The 25,640-nt window shown below is 32.1% G+C and overlaps 1 protein-coding gene and 1 non-coding gene across 2 annotated transcripts; one reads left to right on the top strand and one right to left on the bottom strand.

Moving 5' to 3' along the window:
• Window positions 1–8,891: 8,891 nt before the first annotated feature.
• On the top strand, window positions 8,892–19,466 carry LOC25480126 (probable disease resistance protein At4g27220). The gene is made up of 7 exons (XM_039835070.1): window positions 8,892–9,205; window positions 9,287–9,384; window positions 11,357–14,199; window positions 14,591–14,839; window positions 15,028–15,750; window positions 15,977–16,789; window positions 19,309–19,466. Exons 3-7 carry the CDS (start codon window positions 11,401–11,403, stop codon window positions 19,339–19,341), a joined length of 4,617 nt encoding a protein of 1,538 aa, XP_039691004.1. The 5' UTR covers window positions 8,892–9,205; window positions 9,287–9,384; window positions 11,357–11,400; the 3' UTR covers window positions 19,342–19,466.
• A 5,511-nt stretch (window positions 19,467–24,977) lies between these two features.
• Window positions 24,978–25,084, bottom strand: LOC120577960 (small nucleolar RNA R71). Its single transcript, XR_005643936.1, has one exon. It is a non-coding gene; the product is annotated as a small nucleolar RNA R71 (small nucleolar RNA).
• Window positions 25,085–25,640: the final 556 nt, after the last annotated feature.

Raw genomic sequence — 25,640 nt, 5'->3', positions numbered from 1 at the left:
CTTTATTAGGGGCAATTTGGTAAATTTATTATTGGCTGTTTTTTTTAAGGTTGCCTATGAATTTCCATTTTTGCCCCTAACCAATTTTTTTTTAATTATTTTCTAATTTTTATATTTTTAATAACTTTTAATTATTTTCCAATTTTTATATTTTTAACTATTTTTCAATTTTTTCTCCCAAATTCAGTTGCTTCTACATTGCCGTTGTGGGAGATTAAGGTATCGTTTGACCCGACTTTTTTCAAACTTCTCTACATTTTTAAGGAGAAGTTAGGGCAAACACAATATCAATTAAGTACTTACTAAAAAAAGAACATTTTTTGAACGCATAAAATGGAATGGAATGAGCTTTGACCAGAAGTTGTTGAATGTTACTTTAAAAAACTACTTCTCCACAATTTATTTCACAAACACCTCTTTTCAACTCACGCTTGGAACCTTTTCTTTTTTTTTAATATTATATTTCAATATATTTTTCTTATTCAAAAAAACTAAACATATATGTTTCCATGACACCAACAAATATAATATCATATAGTATAATTTCCAACATTTATAATAGTAATTTTTTTTTAAGAAATCATCGGGCTTCTTCATGAGATTGTCAAGATAATTCCAATTGGAACTAGAAAGAAATTGTGTACGAATATTGTGTTGAAAGATAAAAGGTATTATTTTCTTATTTGTCAGCATAAGATGATAGGATTTTGTATAAGTTTGATAATGACCTGAAAGATGTATTTCCTTATGCAGTGAGAATATAGTTGATGTAACACTATGGGAAAAATATTTCGTAGCTTTATCATTTACCATCTATTTACCTCGAGTTCTTTACTTCCATTTTGTAGTCAATGACAACCTAAATATATGTAACAATTGGTCAGGTTCGAGGCTGCTCATCAACCTACATTATCCGGTTGTTGAGAAGTTTAAGACTTAGTAAGTTTGCATTATGATTTCACAATACAGTGTTAGAGTAAATTATTATTTCACAATCTAATTTGATTTTTTTTTTTTTACCATGTTTATTGAATTGTTGTCGTGACCTTAACACTTCTCAAGCTTAGAGTCAAAGCATCAGTCAGAACTTAAGTCAGAGTTCGGCTTCTTCTCAATGTACTTCGTACAACGATTTTTTCAATCTGTCTCAAGTTAGGCCAATTGTTGAATTTATAAACTTAGTCAAGGTCTGCTTTTTTTATGTACAAACATGCTTTGAATTTTTTACGCGCAAACTAAAAATACATATTGCATTATTCTTTATTTCATGTGCATATTTGTGTTAGGATACATATTGCATCACCATTTGGAAAGCAACTAAATTCAATCTTAACCAATTTGGATAATATTACGAGAGTTTCACCAAATGTTCGAAGACATCATTGTCAAATGGTGCTAGCTATAGATGCACATGCGGGAGCGATGCTTAATTTCCCTCTGTTTCAACAATGTTAATTGGTCAACGGGGTTCATATAATGCACATGAATGCATTTATCTAGCCTTTTTAGGAAGATAAATTAGAAGTCATGATACATTTTCTTTAGCTTAAAATCAGTTATGCTACCTTTATTTTATAAATGTTAATATGCATTAGACTAATATTGTTGTTATTTCCCTGTTTAGCATTTCCTAAACGAGGTGTCAAGAACAATTCTAAAAGGAAAGCGCAAAACAATCACTCTCATTAGTTCCAATTGTTTTCATCCTAAAAATTATGTCAATTCCTAATCTCATAAACTGATTATATGATCTCTAAATCAGCTCATACATATTTTATGATGAATCACAATGTTCCGTTGTTTTAACATCTTTTCCTTCGAAGAATTTCTTTTATGCCGTGATTATCTAAGGTTATTATTTTAGCTTAGATAAACATTAAATGTAAAAGTCTGGAGGGAAAAATTAGGTTAAAATTAGAGCTGACATTTTGCATAAATTAAATCTAGGGTTAATATAGTAAAGTCACGCGAAAAAATACGTTAAATCTAGGGTTAATATTGCGTCACAGGTTAACATTTAGAAATAAGAGATGACATTTTGCATAAATTAAATCTAGGGTTAATGTAGTAAAGTAACACGAAAAAAATAGGTTAAATCTAGGGTTAATATTGCGTCACGGGTTAACATTTAGAAATAAGAGATGCCATTTTGCATAAATTAAATCTAAGGTTAATATAATTTGTTTAGTAAATTTTAAGAGAAAAATTAGGAGCGATTTGTTTATTTTGATTTCCTTAACAATTAACGTTAACATTTTATTTAAATTAAACAGGATTAATTAAATAGGGTTAATACAGTAAAATTAAGCAAAGAAGTTAGGTTAAATCTAGGACAAAATTTTGAGTTCGGGTTAACTTTAAGAAATAAAATAGGTTAAGTATAGCAAGACGGATTAACATTTATAAGTAAGAGATTAGGTTAAGTATAGCGAGACGGGTTAACGGTTATTCCTTTCCAAAAAAACAACATATAATTGGGAACATCATTTTATTTTACTTTAGATAAACATTAAATGCAAAAGTGTGGAGGGAAAAATTAGGTTAAAATTAGAGATGACATTTTGCATAAATTAAATCTAGGGTTAATATAGTAAAGTCTCGCGAAAAAATATGTTAAATCTAGGGTTAATATTGCATCAAAGATTAACATTTAGAAATAAGAGATGACATTTTGCATAAATTAAATCTAGGGTTAATATAGTAAAGTCACATGAAAAAATTAGGTTAAATCTAGGGTTAAATATTGCGTAACGGGTTAACATTTAAAAATAAGAGATAACATTTTGCATAAATTAAATCTAGGGTTAATATAATTTTTTTAGTAAAATTAAGGAGATAAATTAGGAGCGATTTGTTTATTTTGATTTCCCTAACAATTAACGTTAACATTTTGATTAAATTAAATAGGGTTAATACTGTAAAATTAAGCAAAGAAGTTAGGTTAAATCTAGGGCAAAATTTTGCGTTCGGGTTAACTTTAAGGAATAAGAGATTACAATAGTTGTTATATTATTTTTTATGTAGTGTTTTAGGCACTGTGTTGTAAAATTTTGGTTTACGCAGTTTTGATTTTCACATTCATAAAGGACAACAATTTTTCGTAATTTATAAGATTTCTCCTTCGGAACTAAATTTTTAAAAAATACGTTATTCAACCCGTGCGAAGCACGGGTTTGTAACTAGTTTTCTAAAGAAATGAATAATTTTAATAAATGTCTTGGATGAAAATCCGGGGCGTTACAATTACAGTGGATCCTCTATGTTCTTAATGATTTACAAATCAAATGCTCCAATATTTCTGTGATTTATTGTGATAACCAAAGTGCCTATAGGATTTGCTAGAACACACCCACTTATTTTCTATACAAGGTGTGTTATAGCAACATACACAGTAAGGTGTGTTTAATAACTTTTTAGTTATAACTTGTTAAAACACTCCCACGTAAAAAGTAGTGGGTGTGTTCTAGCAAATCCCATATATATATATATATATATATATATATATATAGGGCATAGCAAGTGTGAGAGCTTTTTAAATGAGAGGATGAGAGGAGTAAATAATAGCCCTTGGATCTAAATCAATGACTAATATCAAAACTCTTATTTTAGTGACTGCCATGCTTGATTATTTTCCCTTAATTTCATTCCATTCTTAAACGTGTGTCTACTCATCTTCAATAAATTAAAGAAAAATTTGTGGTGTTCAAGTGTGAATCCATGTCTAACTCAACAGAATCCAATTTGTTATGCAGATCGTCAAATTTTTATGTAATTAAATAAATTAAGAAAAAAATCTATAGTTTTGAAGAACGTAAACCCAGATCCAATATAAAATGTACTGTTAAAAGATTCAAGAACATCAAAGCTCATCCAAAATCAATCACAACCATGAAATAAATCTTTCTCCGGCGAACAGGAACTCCGATGACGAACTCCGACAGATAGGAACACCAACGACGAACACCGGAGTCGTCGTAGATCTTCTCAGCTTCTCGGAAACGAGATTCAAATATTAATATTTTCTTCTCGTCGCAGATTTTCTATACAGCCACCATTTTTCTGGTAATGTAACCATGATGAATTAGAATTTTTCAAATAGAATGAAAAGGATGATTTTTTATTACGATTAATCTTATATCAGATTGATTTTGCCAATTCAACTGTAGAACAATTAAATGAATTGATGGGTGTTTGATGCATAGAAAGATTGGTAAATTTTCAACAAATAACAATAGAAAAACTAATTGACAATTTAGGAAGATAGTTGCAGAGACGGAAGAAAAAAGTGAGCAAGGAAGATGAAAGTTCTTTGATACAAAAAGGATCCAGTACACTATAGTTTTTAATGAGCAACTTAATCTCAACCGTTAATTAATATCTAATGGTTATTAATCAATCCTCTCATCTCTCATTATAAGATGTCCTCTAACTTGATATATATATATATATATATATATATATATATATATATAGTTCACAATATCACCCTCCAACTTGTGGGGGGTATTACACAACTAGATCTCTTACCTGTGATGTCGCACGGGTCATATATAGTTCACAATAGTGGTTGTGAATATTATGAAAACTGTGTAAAAAATAAAATCTTTAAATATGTATGTCTTTATATTAATCTGTTTTATTAAATAACCTATTACCTGTATATGAGTTTTCTCAAAATAAGCGTATCTCAATCCGTATTTTTTTATTGCAAATCGAAACATGAAAAATATTGTCTATTTCCAAATTGAATATCTATTGAAATGTAAGCGCAATGACACCGAATACAAAATGTTGATGTTCATTAAAAATTATATACATCAGCAAATTATGCATGGAATACGGTAGTAGAAATCATAATCATAGTACCAAAAATTCTAGCAGCATTGTTTTTGATTAATAAGCTGGCAATTCATGTTAAACGTACACACATGCTTAGATTCACTTAAAAGAGAAGAATAAGACTAAAGAGTAATTACTTGCCGTACAAGTAATTCCTAGCTTCATCTTTGTATAGTACATTTCAATTGTATCGTACAAGCATATATATGATGATTGTACTCCATTTCTAACACTTGACTAAGATTCATACTCCATTTCTATCATTTCATAATATGTTTTTCATGTGATACCAATCTCACCATTAAGTTTTTTTACTCCAATTTTTTTTTATATTAAAAGCTCATCTCACTTTTTTCCACTCAATGGTAAGATTGATAACTCATGGGAGACATAATGTCTGTTTGTTTTGGCTTTTCAACAACAAGAAGTACTTCTACAAATCTCGAAAGTGGAAATTGAGTTTTCAATGTTGTTTGGTTTGGCTTTTTAGAATTGATTCTATCCTCCAAAAGCAATTCTAATTAAAGCTACAATTCCTAATTTTTGGTTTTCATAGAACAAATTCTACATTAACTTTTATATTTTGATTATTACAACCTATTACCTTTATTGTCTTTTATCAATTCTCCTTCTTTTTGCGTTGTAATTAATTTGATGAACCAAATTTATTTAGGAAACTTAACGAACCAAATTAGCCCCGAAAAAGTGTTTATGGTCATGAGTTACCAAATTTTGGATTTTCCTTTACGGCGTCCCCATTCAGATTTACTGTATTTTTGTTTTCACCTTTCTTTTACGCTATATTTTATCATTTTTGACTACTAACTCTAGTATTATTTAACTTAAATATATTTTATCAAAAAATATAAAATATATGAACAAATATTTTGTAAAAAAAATTAGTTTAATGATCGTATTTATTATGTTTTAAATTAATATATAGAAAATGTATTTATTTAAATTAAATAATATAGCTATATTTAGTATTGATCTACATATACATTCAACTATGCACATTTACTTGAATTTAACTATGTCCATTTTAGTAATTATATATTCAAAAACAATTTTGATAAAAAAAACTATCCGAACAACATTTAGTTTGTTTAATCAATTCTGCATTATTGTATAAACACACCCATAGACAAATAAACTTGACAGGATCCATTCTGCATTGTTTAATCAATTCTCTCAAAATCAGTTCTGTCATAATCAATTCTGTCATAATAAATTATATCGAAAGTTGAACCAAACACACCCATAGACAAATAAACTTGACAGGATCCAATTTTCTCAAATGGAAATCCCTCCGGTGACGATCCACACCATTAAATACTCTCTCTCTCTCTCTCTCTCTCTCTCTCACACACACACACACACATTTTCAACATTTAAAATTTCCACTTACAATATTTTTTAATGGATAAGATTTAACTGGACTCTCATCATCTCGTGTAACTCCGGAAAGGATTCAGACCATGGGCGGTTCTACCGTGTGGCGACCCCGAGCGATCGTCCGGGCTCGATCGATAATTTTTGCACATTAGACTCAACCCAAAAGCCCATTAACACATTTACAAAAAGAAAAATTTGGGCAATCTGAAAATTGTCACATGTAAATAGGTCTTGAAATTTTATTTAGCACACTATTGACAGTTTCATCTCTCTTATGAATGTCTTAAACAATTTATAATTAATTTGTATATCGTTTAAAATTTACAAAATTTCATTGTGAAGGTTTCTTATCATGTTCTAGTCATGCTTACAAAATTAGGGAACTAAATTTGACTTGTGAGTATACGCTTACGCGGAACAAAATTTCAATTTTGCACGTTTCAGTTGAAAAATCAAAATAAATTTAAACGACTTCGAAATGCTATGAAACTTTACAAATCCCTTTTATGTATTTTTATAGATGTCTTTGCAAATAATGAGTTCAAAATTTGATTTATAGATCGAGATTTCTGTTGTTTTGTTTTTTGAGCTTTTGACACTTTAAAAATTCATAATTAATTTGTCGTTTGTCGAAAATTTATAATTTTTTTTGTTAAAGCCATATTTTAACGTTCTTAACTCGCCGCTGGGAAATCATGAAAAAATTCTATCTCTCAGTTGCTTTTTTGGACTTCGCGTATATTACAGGTTATAAATAATAAAAATTTCAAATTACATGGTCGGAATACATGTTATTTAATTACAGGTCAATTTTCAGACTTCACGTATATTACGTGGTCAATTTCAATTAATAACCCTATATTAAATTGTACTTTTGTTGATAAAATGATAAACCTCTTTTATTTTGATTTTTTTAGGTAAAATAATAAAAATTAAAAAAAAAATCGATTTATGACTGTTTATATATTATGTCACATGTGAATTTACGATTAATTTTTTGCCCGGGCTCCATAAATTTCATGGCTCCGCCACTGATTCAGACCCCTGTAGAGATTTCCCCTACACCATTTGTATTCATTTCACTTGCACACTTACGAAATGTTAGAGAGAGAAAATAAATGTACTTCTTTTAAAAACAATTAAAAGATATCTATTTTTATATATGTGTACTCAAATGTTTGTGATCATTCAAGGTTTTCTCGAACAAAGTGATTGTGGTTAAGTGGATAATGAGCTCCTTATGTGACGAATTATTTTGAAGAATTCGAATTCAATTCATGGAAACATCTTTTGTTAGGCTTTGCTTACCTCTCGACCGAACTCTGAATTATCATGACCTATTTTCCTTAAGAACCGGAGAGTTTTTTATTTTTTTTATTTTATAAGGCAAGAGTCCAGTTACATAAGAAATGAATAGAAAGCAATCCAAAAGTTGGAATGTCTTGCAATTCCGGTCTATATCGAGTGCTCATATATATTATTAAAAAAGCAAAAAATAAATACAAAAAAGAACTGAGGGGACATTAACCTAACTCAATCAATCCACACAAAGTGTATGTCAATCCAATCGGATGATACAAAAAAAAAAAAACACTAGTGAATGTCTAACATACAGTGTGTAAGGACAAACCGTCAACACGGAATGGATCCAAGAACCAAGAACTCCTTGCTACAGCAATAAGTATAACGTCTCTTTCGAGCCAAACAGTCCAGCATCAGGTAGACTGATGAGGATTTTGAAACCTCCCCCAAGTTATATAGAGCCAAACTTCGTAAAGGTGAGAGATTCTACCGCCAACCAGAGAGTTAACACCGTAGAAAATTCAAGACTTTCTCGGTTAGAAGTTGCTGGTGAAAGAATAATTAAAATAAAAAACTTGAGATTATGTGAATGAGAAAGAGGTTGTTGTGGACTTGTGGTTATTTAAAAAAATAATTGAATTAAAGTTCAGGATTCCGCCAAGAAAATTGATTTAAGTATTATTTTTCCGTAGACTTCATTGGGGAAGTAAATATTCCCACCGTCTAAATCAATTTATTAATTTTCATTGGAATGTATGAATTAATATTAATATTATATTTATTTAAAAATGTGCATCATGTTATATGAAGACGATAGATACGATATAGCAGTTTCTCTCAAAAACAAAAAAAAAACTTAATTAATGATTTGGTCCCTTAAGTTATTTGTTGGTTACATTTTGGTCGCATAAGTTATTAACGTTACAATTTGGTCCCTTAAGTTAGTATCTGTTAGCCAAATAAATCCTCACCGTCAGTCTTTTGGTAAAACGTTAAATAGGCACATGTGAACGGTGACGTGACAACTTGCAACGTGTATCTACCTTAGACATTAGGTTAACGGTTTTGAGTGACGGTGGGGATTTATTTAGTTGATGGAAGATAGTTTAAAGGGACCAAATTGTAACGTTAATAAATTATGGAATTAAAATATAACCAACAAATAACTTAAGGACCACATCATTAATTAAGAAAAAAATAAAAAAATACAATATAGTAGTTCCACTGCTTTTAAAGTCAAACAAGAAAGAGCTTTGTTGATTTGAATTATTATAGTTTCATTAATATATTTTTACGTAGATTTGAATTATTATATGTTCCACTACCAATTACCAAATGTGCATGACGTGCAGAGTTTATTAAGTTTCTGTTCTGAAACATAGTTTCCTCAGAGTTTATTGCTTTTAAAGTCAAACAACCAAAAAAGAGCTTTGTTGATTGTCTTTCAGATTTGAGTCTAATTAATCTCTTCTTATTTATCTCTTGTCTTTCAGATTTTTGTTATTTTGGCATTCCTATCTCAAAAAAACGAAAAAAAAATACCAAAACCAAAACACAAAACTCAAAAATAGTGATGGAAAGTTATCTCATATATTTTTTGCATTTTTAATTTGTTGTACTACTCACTCTGTTCATTTCAAGGATTAGAGTTTCTTGAGAGTGGTTAGAGGTAGGTACACATTAACTAATAGATAGTAAAATTTTGCAGTTTGAGATTGAAGTTTGTTTTATATTTTGTTGTTGTTTGCAGATCATTTAGTTTCTTCATCTTTTGAAGCCAATTAGCATCAGTCTTGTAGATTACATCATTAATAGCACCTGTTGTTCCGTTGATTCATAATCTAGCAGGTAAGAGGTTCATGCTCTTCAATAAAAAATTATCAAAAGGATCTTTCTTTTTAGTAATTTAATTTGTTTTTAATAAGCAAATGAATTAATGAAAGTATAAAGGGTACTCAATCCCATTACAAAGTAATAACCACTTTGAAGACAAGTCAAAGGATTAGAACACCAAACAGATAAATTAAAACTTTGCTTAATTCTAGATTTAGATATATAGAGTTTTGATGCTATCAATCATAAACCGTTTAGTGGCCAAACATAAACATAATCTATTTGTTTAAAATTATAACAAATTAACAACCTAGTAACCTCCACATACAACTGTGGAGATTCTTTCTTTTAAAGAAAAACTGTGGAGATTAATCTTTCGAATCCAGTGAGATTCAAATTGTCAGCAAGCTCTCCCTAAAAGTTTTAATGCAAAGAATTTTAATGCTACTGATTGATAACAAACTCACCACAGAATTTTAACATTGTTGCACGCTCAAACCCAAGTTTAAACTCAAGACTTTTTTGTTTTTTTCTCATCCCCGTAATTAGGATCTTTGACCACAATATCTAGATACACCAAGGTATGCCCATGGTTTTGACCCTTTGGGTCCGCAATGAAACTAATCCTCGAGTCAACAAGAATTCATCTGAAATTTCATTTTTTACTAGAGCTAGACTGCATCTCAAATCGGTGGCTCAATGAATCAAACACAATTCTTTTCCTTGAGATAATCATGCTGCCAACTCTCCTAACATGATGTTGTTTTTTATTTTACATGTTGTTCATTTATACCTTAAATTTATTTCTGGTTAAATGTAATATACTCAACTCAAGTTATCAATTATAATTTGTTTTAGGATTAAATATGTTTTGAATTCCACGAAAATGATTGAATTTTTCTATTGGACGCTGAAGGGTGTATTTGTTTCAAGTTATCTTTGTAAATTCCTCGAAATAGAATGATGGAAATATGCATTCCTATGTTTGTTGCAAGTTTATTAAATTTTATTCCTAGATATAAAATGTTCCTGGGTATGAAATAACATTCCCAAAAAAAATTGTGGGAATAAAGTTCCCATGAAGATGAAAATAATTTTAAGTTTAACTACCTATTAACCTCCATATTATATAGAAGTTCCCGGGAATATTATATTATTAACCAAACATCATTTTTATAAAATAAAACTTTCATCTTTATATTCCTAGAAAAATTTATCCCTACGAATAAATCTAATAAACTTGAAACAAACACCCCTGAATCAATTTTTTTTGACCGAAAAAAGAGAACTTCATTCATATATCGAAAGAGCCATTACACAAATTTATCGTGTAGTGTAAGGGCATTTCCCATTCCTGAGAAGGACATAAAATTAAAAGATAAACCAAATAAATCATCTACACTAAAACCATATAACAACTACAATGCTTAGGGGCATCAAGCCAATTTTTGTATCCTAGCATCCAACAAAACAATCACTTCCTCTGGCAGTCTTGGACATAGAAGAGATGAGACGCCACAATCTTAAATCTTATCCAGTTACAATATTGCAAACACGGTTCGACATTTAATGGCCTCACAAAAGTTTGTCTTAAACCTTTGATCAGAAACCAATTGACCCCTGAATCAATTTAATTTGTTTTCATCCCTAAAATATTTGTAACTAGTTTTTTTATACCGAATATTATGCAACATTCGTTAACTTCTTACGTGTCTATGGAAAGTCACGTAGATCGTAGTCCGTCTTAAATTTTTGATCGGTTACACATGATTGTAATGAAATTCAGTTTTCCCAATCTACCTTTATTATTGGATTTTATTCAATTACATTTTTCTAATTCTAACCAAAGCACATGTTTTATTTAATAATAGCAGTTCTCCTTCGAAAATAAGAATAGTGTGTTAATGTCCTCACATTTCCAAATGTTGTGTTGCCCTTGTTTCTTTTGCCCTCATCCATAAATAGTATCTTTTACTTTCACTTTCAGATTTTGACTCAAGTCTCAAGGAAGAGGAGAAGAAACGAAAATCAATGGAAATTTTAATTTCTGTTGTTGCAAAAATAGCAGAATATACCGTTGTGCCTATTGGACGTCAAGCAAGTTACTTGATATTCTACAAAGGTAACTTCAAGACGTTAAAGGATCATGTTGAAGACCTTGAGGCTGCAAGAGAAAGAATGATCCATTCGGTTGAAAAAGAAAGGGGAAATGGTAAAGAAATTGAAAAAGATGTTCTGAATTGGTTGGAGAAAGTGAACGGGGTCATTCAAATGGCAAATGGGCTTCAAAACGATCCTCTTCGTGCCAATGTCAGGTGCTCAACATTGTTGTTCCCCAACTTGATTTTACGTCATCAACTAAGTAGGAAAGCCACAAAAATTGCAAAAGATGTTGTTCAAGTTCAAGGAAAAGGGATTTTTGATCAAGTTGGTTACTTTCCCCCTCTAGATGTAGTAGCCTCCTCCTCAACAAGAGATGGTGAAAAGTATGACACAAGGGAGTTGCTTAAGGAGGACATTGTGAAGGCATTAAAAGATTCCACTTCACGCAACATTGGGGTCTATGGGTTGGGTGGGGTGGGCAAGACCACTCTGGTGGAGAAAGTTGCTCTAATAGCCAAGGAACATAAATTGTTCGATAAAGTGGTTAAGACAGAAGTTTCTAAAAATCCAGACATTAAAAGAATTCAAGGGGAGATTGCAGATTTCTTGAGTATGCGATTTGAAGAGGAGACTATTGTTGGCAGAGCACAACGCCTAAGACAAAGAATCAAGATGGAGAAAAGCATCCTTATCATTCTAGATAACATATGGACCATACTTGATTTGAAAGAAGTAGGGATTCCATTTGGTAATGAACATAATGGTTGCAAATTGTTGATGACATGCAGAAATCAAGAAGTGTTGTTGCAAATGGATGTTCCAAAGGATTACACTTTCAAAGTTAAACTTATGAGTGAAAACGAGACATGGAGCTTGTTCCAATTTATGGCAGGGGATGTGGTTAAAGATAGCAATTTGAAAGATCTACCATTTCAAGTGGCCATAAAATGTGCAGGTTTGCCTCTTAGGGTAGTGACAGTAGCGTGTGCAATGAAAAATAAGAGGGATGTCCAATATTGGAAAGATGCATTAAGGAAATTACAAAGTACTGATCATACAGAGATGGACCGGGGAACTTATTTTGCTTTGGAATTGAGTTACAACTCATTGGAGAATGATGAAATGAGGGATCTCTTCTTGCTTTTTGCAGTAGTGCTCGATGATATAGAGTACTATCTCAAAGTTGCAATAGGGTTGGTCATATTGAAGCATTTTAATGCCATAGATGATGCAAGAAACAGACTTTACACAATAATCAAATCTTTGGAGGCGGCTTGTCTTTTGCTTGAAGTTAAAACAGACGGAAAGATCCAAATGCATGACTTTGTTCGTGATTTTGCTATTTCCATAGCATGTAGGGACAAACTTGTACTTCTAAGAAAACAATCTGATGTTGAATGCCCATTCAATGATTTTCTAAAAAGGTGCAGGCAGATCGTTCTAGATAGATGGCATATGCACGAGCTTCCTCAAACGATTTATTGTCCAAACATTAAGTTTTTTGTGTTTTCCAATGTGAACCGTTCTTTAGAAATCCCTGATACTTTTTTTGAGGGTATGAGAAGCCTTAGAGTGCTAGATTTAACACGCTTGAACATGTTATCATTACCCACATCGTTTCGGTTATTAACAGACCTTCAAACATTGTGTTTGTATCGATGCGTTTTGGAAAATATGGATGCACTAGAAGCTTTGCAAAATTTAGAAATTCTTTGCCTTTGGAAATCTTCAATGATCAAGTTGCCAAGAGAAATAGGGAGATTGATTCGATTGAGAATGCTTGACTTGAGCCATTCAGGAATAGAGGTAGTCCCACCCAACATCATATCAAGCTTGACTAAATTGGAGGAGTTGTACATGGGTAATACCTCTATTAATTGGGAAGATGTGAGTTCAACGGTTCATAATGAAAATGCTAGTCTTGCCGAGCTTCAAAAACTACCCAAATTGATAGCTCTAGAATTACAAATTCGTGAGACTTGGATGTTGCCAAGGGACTTGCAATTGGTGTTTGAGAAGCTGGAAAGATATAAAATAGCTATTGGAGATGTATGGGACTGGTCTGACATCAAGGATGGAACCTTAAAAACATTGATGCTCAAACTTGGTACAAACATACATTTGGAGCATGGAATTAAAGCATTGATTAAAGGTGTTGAGAATTTGTATTTGGATGATGTAGATGGAATTCAAAATGTGCTTCCTAACCTAAATAGAGAAGGATTTACATTGCTGAAACATCTCCACGTCCAAAATAATACTAACTTGAATCACATTGTTGACAATAAAGAGAGAAATCAAATCCATGCGTCCTTTCCCATCTTGGAAACACTAGTACTTCTTAATCTTAGAAACTTGGAGCATATATGTCATGGTCAACCTTCAGTTGCTTCTTTTGGAAGTCTCAGTGTTATCAAAGTGAAAAATTGCGTCCACTTAAAGTATCTTTTGTCCTTTACAATGGTTAAACGACTTTCTCACCTTTGTAAGATTGAAGTTTGTGAGTGCAATTCTACGAAGGAGATAGTGTTCAGAGACAACAATTCAAGTGCTAATAATGATATCACTGATGAAAAAATTGAGTTTCTTCAATTGCGTTCTTTGACTTTAGAACATTTGGAGACACTTGATAATTTTGCCTCTGATTATTTGACGCATCTTAGAAGTAAGGAAAAGTTTCAAGGTGTAGAGCCTTATGCTTTTACTACACCATTTTTCAATGCTCAGGTATGCTATTTTGTTTTTAGCTTCTTTAGATACAAATGATATAATTTTTAATTTTGTGATATGTACAAACAGGTTGATTCATGAATAAACTGGTACGTTTAGTGAAGATTTTTTTTTTTGAGTAAATGAACAAGATTAATATTTTCTGTTCAAAACACTATAATGCTTATTTTTGTTCCACAAAACTACAACAGATGTGATAATAAAAGTCATTTAAAATTTTTTAAGTATACTAATTAGTTATAAGTTACTTTTTATTCTTAAAAAATATATTTAAATAGACTTCATACTGTTTCATAGTTTTTACTTTTTAATTATACTATTAGTTATACGTTGTTTCAATTTTTCATATTATAAGAGTAATGATTTCTGTTAATTTGTTTTTATGTAGGTTGAGTTTCCTAATTTGCTTACCCTTAAATTGAGATCACTTCTCAATTTGAATAAAATTTGGGATGACAATCATCAATCAATGTGCAACTTGACTAGCTTGATTGTGGATAATTGTGTTGGATTGAAGTATTTATTCTCCTCTTCTTTGGTTGAAAGTTTTATGAACCTCAAACATCTTGAAATAAGTAATTGTCCTATCATGGAGGATATAATAACTAAAGAAGATAGAAATAATGCAGTAAAAGAGGTATGGGTAATTCTATTATTGAAAACATTCAATTTTTTAAAATTGTAATTTAAATAAGGAGAAAACTTAGGTACAATTCCTTAGGTGCTTTTCGTATGGTTATTAACTAAAAATACACCTAAGGAATTGTACCTAAGTTTTCTCCTTTAAATAATTATTTATACTGATGGTGGTTATTCATGATTTAGGTTCATTTTTTGAAATTAGAGAAAATCATATTGAAGGATATGGACAGCTTGAAGACAATATGGCATTACCAATTTGAAACATCGAAGATGTTGGAAGTGAACAATTGTAAGAAAATTGTGGTGGTTTTTCCTTCTTCAATGCAAAATACATATAATGAGCTTGAGAAGTTGGAGGTTACAAATTGTGCTTTAGTTGAAGAGATATTTGAATTGACTTTCAATGAAAATAACAGTGAAGAGGTTACAACACATTTGAAAGAAGTTACTATAGATGGATTGTGGAATTTGAAAAAGATATGGAGTGGAGATCCGGAAGGAATTCTTAGTTTTCAAAATCTAATAAATGTTCGAGTACTAAGTTGTGCAAGCTTGGAGTATTCATTACCATTCTCCGTAGCCACTCGTTGCTCACATCTCAAGGAACTTAGTATAAAATATTGTTTAAACATGAAGGAAATTGTTGCAGAGGAGAAAGAATCTAGTGTGAATGCAGCTCCGGTATTTGAATTTAATCAATTAAGTACTTTATTGCTTTGGGACTTACATAAACTCAATGGTTTCTATGCTGGAAATCACACTCTGCTATGTCCATCTTTGAGGAAAGTTGATGTTTTCAAATGTACAAAGTTGAATTTGTTTAGAACTCATTCTACAAGAAGCTCCAATTTTCAAGATGACAAACACTCTGTTTTAAAGCAACAACCACTTTTCATTGCTGAAGAGGTATGCATATCAATATAATAAATGTAGGACTTGTTTTTTGTTTTTCTCTACAGTAAGGAATTAGTGTTATTCTTTTCAATAATTCTGATTCATTCAGCTTTTACAATTGAATTAGATGGCGTGTAAAAGTATTTGACAATTTCTTGAGGAAAAAGTACAGAGGTATTGGCAAAAATTAAAAAGACAAATTTTAGTCTATACTAATTATTGTTTAAATATATTTTAGGTGATTTCAAACTTGGAGATGTTGAGGATGGTACAGGCGGATGCTGACATGATATTGCAAACCCAAAACTCAAGTGCCCTCTTTTGCAAAATGACATGTATTGGCTTGAGTAGCTATAACATTGAAGAGGCTAGATTTCCTTATTGGTTTCTTGAAAATGTGCATACTCTTGAGTCACTATTTGTTGAGTGGAGTTGCTTCAAGAAGATATTCCAAGATAAAGGAAAAATAAGTGAGAAGAAGACTCATCCACATATCAAAAGTCTGTTATTGAATCAATTACCTAAACTTCAACATATATGTGAGGAAGGATCTCAAATTGACCCAGTTCTTGAGTTCCTTGAAGTCTTACGGGTTCTTAGTTGTTCTAGTCTAACAAGTTTGATGCCTTCCTCTGTCACCCTTAATCATCTCACAAAGTTAGAGATAACAGAATGCAATGGGCTAAAATATTTGATCTCAACTCTTACTGCACGCAGTTTGGACAAGCTCACTGTGCTGAAGATAAAAGGTTGTGATTCACTTGAAGAAGTAGTTAATGGAGTAGAAAATGTTAACATTGCTTTTATTAGTTTACAAAGTTTGATGTTGGAATGTTTGCCAAGTCTCATCAAGTTTTGCTCTAGTAAGTGTTCCATGAAGTTTCCGTTGTTGGAGAAAGTAATTGTGGGGGAATGTCCTCGCATGAAGATTTTTTCTGTCGGAGACACAAGTACACCAATTCTTCAAAAAGTTAAAATTGCAAAAAATGATTCCGAATGGCATTGGAAGGGAAACCTAAACAATACAATATACAACATGTTCGAAGATAAGGTATGTTTATTTACCACTTTACTTCTTGTGTAACAATATTATGATTTGGGTTTTTCTTTTCTTTTGTTTTCTTTGGATGCATAATAGTTGATTTTTAATTTACAATATCAGGAACTTTGTGTAAAAACAACTATTTGGAGATTTTAAAAGTACTTTGCAATATACTCTTAAAAAAAGTCGAAGAGAGATACATAGTGAAAAGAAAGAAAATCATATTTGATAAAAAAGAAATCATTGAAATGGACCCTGAGTGTACACCATGTTATCCCAACAGCTAAATATTCAATAAAATAAATCAGAGTTCAACAATAAACGGAAATGTCACACTGCTTTTCAAAATTTTTTGAATAGAATAAAATGCTATTTATTAAAATCAACTTGATAGTTAAATCAATACTTTGCAGCGGAATATTTTTCAATCACTTAACATTAATTAACCAACGATAAATTCTGGCACAAAGGCCTCAGCATAAATAGTCATCAACGTTTTGTTCAACAACAATTAAAGGTTCCAACAACATGTTCCAAAATTGATACATAAGGAATGAAAACATAATAACAATTTCCCATCCCGTTACGTATCAGAGCCCTAAGACACTTGAGCCACCACTTCTACTACTCTTCATCACCTGCAAGTTACCCATACGAAGGGCAACATTTTCAAGCAGAAGGGGTGAGATTCACAAACAACAATAATAGATATATAATTCATCAATTTAATCTAACACCCTAAATAACATCAATACTTCAATATACTTATATATTTCATGATCAACAACATTATCAACATTTGACAATTTCAAACAACCACAACGATTTATGCAATGACATGACAACACCACATTGACTCAACAACAAAATGCGACAATGCACATGCATGTGGTACCATTTAACGTGTTTGAATGACAAAGCATTTCAGGGAATGAACCCTCAACAGTTTGAATGGTTAAAGCATTCACAGGGCATGGGTCCTCAACAGTTTGAATGGTTAAAGCATTCACAGGGCATAACCCCTCAACAATTGAACGACAAGGCGTTCCAGGGCATGAGCCCTCAACAGTTTATGATTATGCAATGAACTCCACTTGTGTATATCAACATACAACTCAACTACAACACAACGACAGCTCGATCGACGACAACTACTACTCGACAATGCATATATATATGAATATGACTTATACCACAACATAGTCATATAATGATACATCAACCTTTGAAATGAAATTCAACAACTTGTATAATTTATTTAAATATAAATATACATAACAGCAATCAACAATTCATCATACTTAATTCAACAGCTCCGGTAGAATAACACAATTATTCATAATTATTTGTCCTACACAAAATCCAACCAACAGTATTCAAATACATAGAAACGGCTTCAGGTATTGAGAAACTCGCCTCGCGAGAACATCTGCTCGCTATGGCGAACTCAAGAAAGGAGTTACTCGCTATGGCGAGCAAGAAAAATGGTGCTCTCGGACGTTTTGACATTTTTCTCACTAAATCTTCATTTTTAAGCTCCCTAATCATCTTTTTAATCTGAAAATTGTCACAGTCCTCTCTAAAAACATTCAGACACTCAAAACTATCCAACTTACGTCTTATAACAACAATTTGAAAATCACGATCTCTCACTCACTTACTCACTATGGCGAGTGGTTTTGCTCGCGAGGCGAGCGATGAAGATTGCTCACTCGCGAGGCGAGACAAGCTAATGTGCAGCGTCACAATCTTGATGTGATGCATATAGAAAAGAATATATGTGAAATTGTAGTTGGAACGCTATTGAATATAGAGGGAAAGTCAAAGGACCATCTCAAAGCTCGCCTTGATTTGGTGAGGATGGGAATAAGGAAAGAAATTCATCCTATAAACATAGGGCCAAATAAGATATTACTGCCACCTTCACAATTTACAATTTCATCAAAAGAAAAGGATATATTTTGTGGTGTTTTGAAAGAAGTGAAGGTTCGAGAAAATTATGGTTCCAATATTTCCAGATGTGTTCAACTTGAACAACATAAAATTCATGGTCTTATGAGTCATGACTACCATATATTGATGCAAGATTTGCTCAAAGTAGCAGTGTGAAGTGCTTTTCCAAAAGAAGTCGCTAGAGTTCTCATCAAGTTAAGCTCATTCTTCAATGTTGTATGCTCTAAAGTTGTCAAAGTTGAAGAGTTTCAATGTTTGGATGCTGAAATTGCATTAATTCTATGTGAATTAGAAAGGATTTTTCCTCCATCTTTTTTTGTTCTAATGATACACCTGTCTATACATCTAGCACATGAAGCTAGGATTGTCGGACCATTACATTACCGTTGTATGGATCCAATTGAGAGATATGCCACTCACTAAATACTTATGTTTTATTTATTTATTTATTTATTATATGCTCCTAAATACCACAGTTTTATGCTTATAGGTAATTCAAACTAGTTTTCATAGTGCATCGTTTCACTTTGTTAAATCACTAACATATTTTTTTAATGTTTTTTTGCTTATTGTAGAAATTCAACCCGTGGACAACCTCACTGAAATGAAACCGAAGAAACACACACAGAAGCCTAGGGGACTATGTCCAAGTGGCTCAAAGCCTGAAGTCCTTGAAGTGCAACAGGAGAAACCACACATCATAGGAAATAAGCGTAAGGTCTCATGGGGCTCCATGTTTGAAGTGTTTGGTGACCAAGAGAAAATTGCCTCCAGCCCTCATCTAGCACCAAAATCAGTTGACCAAGAGGAAGTCGTTGATCAGTATATACAAAAGAAATTAACTGGTACTCGCTTATACTTTTTAAATATTTGGTTGTTTAATTATGCAGAAAATAATTTAGTTTGATTATGTAGAAGAAGTGTAGAATAGAACCATATTTTTAAAACTCTACGACAACAATAATAATAATCAAATACGGTTGTTATGTGTTTTCTCTTCGTCATCTCTATGTCAACACACACTCAATTCAGCAGAACAGAACCATATTTTTATTGTACTCACTCACATGCTCTTTATACTCTTGAGGATTGTTCTACCTTTCTTATCTTTGCTTAAAGGTTGTTTGTGATTGTATTAATACGTTATGGATGAAAAGTGAGACACATCATCTCTACTGTTGTAATTTTTTTTTTGCATATTGTAGATATTCTAACTTCGGACAATCTAATTGAAGTTAAGCCGAAGAAACACACAAAGAGGTAAGTTCACTTCACATAATTACTTTTTTTACTTTATAGTTGAAAATTTTAGGAAAGACATTAATTTTCATTTTAAAATTATATAGCAAGTCAAAAGAACACAAGGTCAAAAATATCAAAGTTGAGAAGGATCATGATATGCTTGAGAATCCGCCGAGTTCTTTTTCTCTCTTATGGTAAATCTTCTTTGTTTAATATATTTTTTAGTTTTGCGTTATTTATTATTAAGTTAAAAATGTATATTTCAGGGATAAGTTTGGAATTTTTTTTAAAGAAGTAGATCAAAATTCTGGTGTTAATAAAATGGCTATTAAAGCATGGAACTCCATGAGTAATGAAGTAAGTCCTCTAGTATATAACAACACATGCAATGCAATATGATCAACTTAAGTAAGATTTGTCTTTTAAAATTGATTATATTATTTAATCAGGATAAACAACATTATTTGGATAAAGCAGCTAAGCGCAAGGCAAAACATGAGAAACTTAAGAAAAAAGGTACTATGTTTATCCTAAATTTAATTGATTTTGTGTTATTGAACTCAATTTCTAATAATATTCTTATTTTATGAATTATCTTTGCTTATTCTTTTGGTGTGTTTGATTGAATAGGCTGACCCTGTGATTGGTGGAATGCTTTATATTATAAGGTCTAATTTCTGAACATTGTTTGATGAATTACTGTGATTCCTCCTTTTGCTTGAGTTTCAGAGTCATTCGAATTTTGTTTTAGCCGTGTTCTGCCTCTGTTTATGTGTTACTTAGATTTTTTAATTGAGCTATCTGAAATGCATTCATTTGACTGTGCTCTAGTTTTCTTGAGGCTTCTTTTGATTTGGAAATTCACAATCATATAGATGTTATTGGTTGCATTGGAGTTCCTTGCTATTGACTTGTTTTAGCAATGGTTAATAATATATACGATATGGAATTATGCATTTTTGGTTTTTAAAGTTTCTTGTGGATTACTGCATGGCTATGAAAAATTGGGCATTCATCCTTGTTTTGTTGGATTGCATTATATTGTTTAAGAACTGATATGCTTAAGAACTTTTGATATCAGCTAGCATGCATTATATTGTTTATTTTGGCAGGACAAAAAGTTGAATATTGTAAAAGGATGCAAGATTTGATGAAGAAAGAGAAGGAAAATAAATTTGTAGAGTGTCAACAACTTGGAACAAAAAGAATCAAGCAGAAAACAAAATGGAAGGCTGATAATATGGTTGGATGAATAGGAACAATGCAGTGGGATATTTTATAGAGTACATGTTACATTGGATGAAAACTTGTAATCCTTCTAGTATGACATTCAAATTTTGTTGCATAGTTCTAATTGTGTTGCATATTTCATTTTCATTATGCAAGAATTAGAACAGTGAAGGGGGAAATTCTAGAGTATGTAATTCAAACTTGTTACTAAAACTTGTATCTAATATTGGTTAATTCAAATATGAATGAAGTTTAAGCGAAGACAAATTTGGTAGATTCAAAAAAATTTAATCTAGACAATTTTGGGACACTTTTTACAACTTCTCAAAAATTATAAATGTAAAACTTTTTCATTGTTACTAGTGATACAAAAAGTGTTACGATAATGTAACATTTGAGACACTTTTTAATTGTTACAGATAATACTATAAAATGTAACTAAAACTCTTTAGTAACATGGACTTTATCTAACAATTGTTCGAGTGTTGCAAAATTTAATTAGTAACAATTTTCTTGATTTAGTTACAATTTTCAAGTATTGCTAAATGTCATTATTGTAGTAGTGCTGAGTGTAACACCCCGTTATCCCAACAGCTAAATATTCAATAAAATAAATCAGAGTTCAACAACAAACGAGAATGTCACACTTCTTTTCAAAATTTCTTGAATAGAATAAAATGCTATTTATTAAAATCAACTTGATAGTTAAACCAATACTTTGCAGCGGAATATTTTTCAATCACTTAACATTAATTAACCAACGATAAATTCTGGCACAAAGGCCTCAACATAAATAGTCATCAACGTTTTGTTCAACAACAATTAAAGGTTCCAACAACATGTTCCAAAATTGATACATAAGGAATGAAAACATAATAACAATTTCCCATCCCGTCACGTATCAGAGCCCTAAGACACTAGAGCCACCACTTCTACTACTCTTCATCACCTGCAAGTTACCCATACGAAGGGCAACATTTTCAAGCAGAAGGGATGAGATTCATAAACAACAATAATAGATATATAATTCATCAATTTAATCTAACACGCTAAATAACATCAATATTTCAATATACTTATATATTTCATGATCAACAACATTATCAACATTTGGCAATTTCAAACAACCACAACGATTTATGCAATGACATGACAACACCACATTGACTCAACAACAAAATGCGACAATGCACATGCATGTGGTACCATTTAACGCGTTTGAATGACAAAGCATTCCAGGGCACGAACCCTCAACAGTTTGAATGGTTAAAGCATTCACAGGGCATGAGCTCTCAATAGTTTGAATGGATAAAGCATTCACAGTGCATTAGCCCTCAACAATGGAACGACAAGGGGTTCCAGGGCATGAGCTGTAACGCCCACTTTCGTTTAATTAATTATTTAATCGAGTTTATGCAATTATATTATATTTTTATAATATATATGTGAGTTTTATAGAATTAAGATGATTTAAGTTGATTTGGATAATTTGATGTGTTTTGATAAGATTATGAGGCTTATTTTATTGTTGAATAAAATAAGATTTGATAAGAAAATAAAAATATTTAGTTGAGGGCTGTTTTGATATTTTAGATAGTTTTGGGGGAGAAAGTGAGAAGTAATTAAGAGGAGATATAAAAGTGATAGACCTAGTTTTAGAAAAACATTGTTGTACGTACGTTTTTGGAGAAAAGGGAGAAAAAGCCAAGAGAAGGGAGAATCACCTTAGAGTGCTGCGATTTACTTCATACAAGGTAAGGGTGAGACTAATAATTCAGTAATGTTAATTGTTGTAATTCTGATGATTAATCGACCAAGTTAGGATTGATTTAGAAAAGTTTTGGAATTAGGTCAAAACCCTAAAAATTGATGATCAAACGGTAAAATTGTGTTAGATTGATGTATAAACCGTCCTATAACCTTAGTATATGTTTAGGATGAATTCTGGGATTGAAACCAAGCTTAGAACCTGATGAGTCATTTATTGACTATTTTAATATGCTTTTTAGTTTAGTTTTATTTAGATTTTATTTGATTTTATATTAGTATTATTTCCTTTTTAGGATAGTTTACTTTAAATTGCATTTTATTATATTTCAGGAAAGAATATTGGATGGATTGAATCTTGGAGCAAAAGAAAGGGACTTGGAGCCGATTGGATGCAAAAATATGAAGATTGAGAGACAAAAATATGTCTCCCGCAAGTCAGAAGCTTGGCACGGCCCGTGCTAGCCTTGGCACGGCCGTGCCACCCTCCAGAGTGCCTTTTGCTGCTTTTGCTTAGATTCTAAGCTACTCTATTTTTAGCCCAAATGTAATAGCTTAGATTTTAAGTCGATTGAATGCTATAAATAGAGTAGCCATCCATCACAAATAATCATCTTTACTTGGAATACAATAAGTGACAATTGCTTTTCTAATTAAAGTTCTTTTCTTTTCCTTTACTTTCTTGTCATTTACTTTTATGCTTTCTCTCTTCTCCCCCATGTCTACGATGAACATGAGTGAGTAGACTTCTCCTTGTCTTGGGATTGTTGGATAAGTCTAAATGACATAATCCTAACCAAACCAAGCTCTAAGCCTTAATCTTATGTAACCCTAATTTCTTATCTGAATTCACCGTCTTAACATGGATCAACCATTTTCAAACTGTGGAAACGAAAGTGGAGGGTTTAATAATTGTTTATCCATTATTCCAAATATCAATTCATAAAACGAAAGTGGAGCTTTGATATTCGAACAAGTGAATTCAGACAAGGATTGCAAAGTCAGCGAAATAGGCTTTGCAATCTTTGAGACATATAGTTTCGATCTTCAAGGGAACTAATAACAATCAAGTCAGCGAAATAGGCTTGGTTGTTAGAGGAACCAAAATCTTATAGTAGTCAAGTCAGCGAAACAGGCTTGGTTGCTAGAGGAACATAAGAGAAACTGAGAAATTAGGTCTAACATAACATTATAAGCTTATAGTTTTGGTTTGAGAAGGACATTTTATTTAGATGAAACCAACGATCCCAAGGCTCCTTTTATTATATTAATTTTCAACCGTTTGAAAACCCCCAACTTACAATTCTCTTCTCTTCTAATCATCTATAAAGGTTAATTAAATTGAACTACTCCCTGTCGGAACGATACTCTTTTATACTACTTCGGTAAGACCGTGCACTTGCGGTTTTATCTCATCAAGTTTTTGGCGCCGCTGCCGGGGAGTAAACTAATTTGATTAACTATTTCTTTGTGATTAGAACTCTCTTCTCTTCCTCTTTTCTTCTACTTCTTTCTTTCGTATTACCACTAACTTCTTGGGTTCTTGGTTTCTTATGCGAAGAAGTAAAAGTCTTGGAGAATTTATTCCTGAGATCGAAAGGTTTTTGCATAAGAAAAAGAGAGAGGCACAAAATAATATTGCTATGGCTGAACGCACTCTCAAAGAGTATGCTACTCTTTCAACGGAAGAGCCACAAGCTATTATCGTGTACCCAACGGTTGCGGGTAATAACTTCGAAATCAAGCCTGCACTACTCAATTTGGTGCAGCAAAATCAGTTTTCTGGATCACCCACTGAGGATCCAAATCTCCATATTTCTTCCTTCCTAAGGCTCAGTGGCACCATAAAAGAGAACCAAGAAGCCGTAAGACTTCATCTCTTTCCCTTTTCCTTAAGGGATAGAGCTAGCGCTTGGTTCCATTCCCTAGAAGTCGGTTCCATCACTTCATGGGGCGATATGAGGCGAGCTTCCTTGCCCGATTTTTCCCCCCATCTAAAACCGCTAAACTTAGAGATCAAATTACTCGTTTCAATCAAAAAGATGGGGAATCTCTCTATGAGGCGTGGGAGCGTTTCAAGGAAATGCTTAGACTTGGTCCCCACCATGGCCTAGAGAAGTGGCTTATAGTCCACACGTTTTATAATGGCTTGTCATATACCACTAAGATGTCTGTTGATGCAGCTGCAGGTGGAGCTCTAATGAACAAAAACTATGTGGAGGCTTACGCTTTGATTGAAGACATGGCTCAGAATCACTACCAATGGACCAACGAGAGAGCCATCACCACTCCTACTCCCTCTAAGAAAGAGGCAGGTATATACGAAGTCTCTGAATATAACCACCTTGCTGCTAAGGTTGAGGCATTAACCCAAAAGTTTGAAAAACTTAATGTTAATGCTGTCACACCTTCTTCTGCATCCCCTCCTTGTGAAGTCTGTGGTATATCCGGTCATATAGGTGTTGATTGTCAGTTAGGTAGTGCTGCCAATATTGAGCAACTGAATTACGCTCAATACAACCGAGGAATGAGGCCAAATCAAAATTTTTACAAAAATCCTCAAGGTTCCTATGGACAAGCTGCACCACCTGGCTATACAAACAACCAGAGGGCGGCTCACAAATCAAGTTTGGAGATTTTATTGGAAAATTGCATTGCTAATCAAAAT

Source organism: Medicago truncatula, chromosome 1, assembly GCF_003473485.1.
Source record: "Medicago truncatula cultivar Jemalong A17 chromosome 1, MtrunA17r5.0-ANR, whole genome shotgun sequence".
Classification (NCBI taxonomy): Eukaryota; Viridiplantae; Streptophyta; class Magnoliopsida; order Fabales; family Fabaceae; genus Medicago; species Medicago truncatula.
The sequence above is the reverse complement of the archived record's forward strand: the minus strand, read 5'-3'. Positions and strand labels throughout refer to the sequence as shown.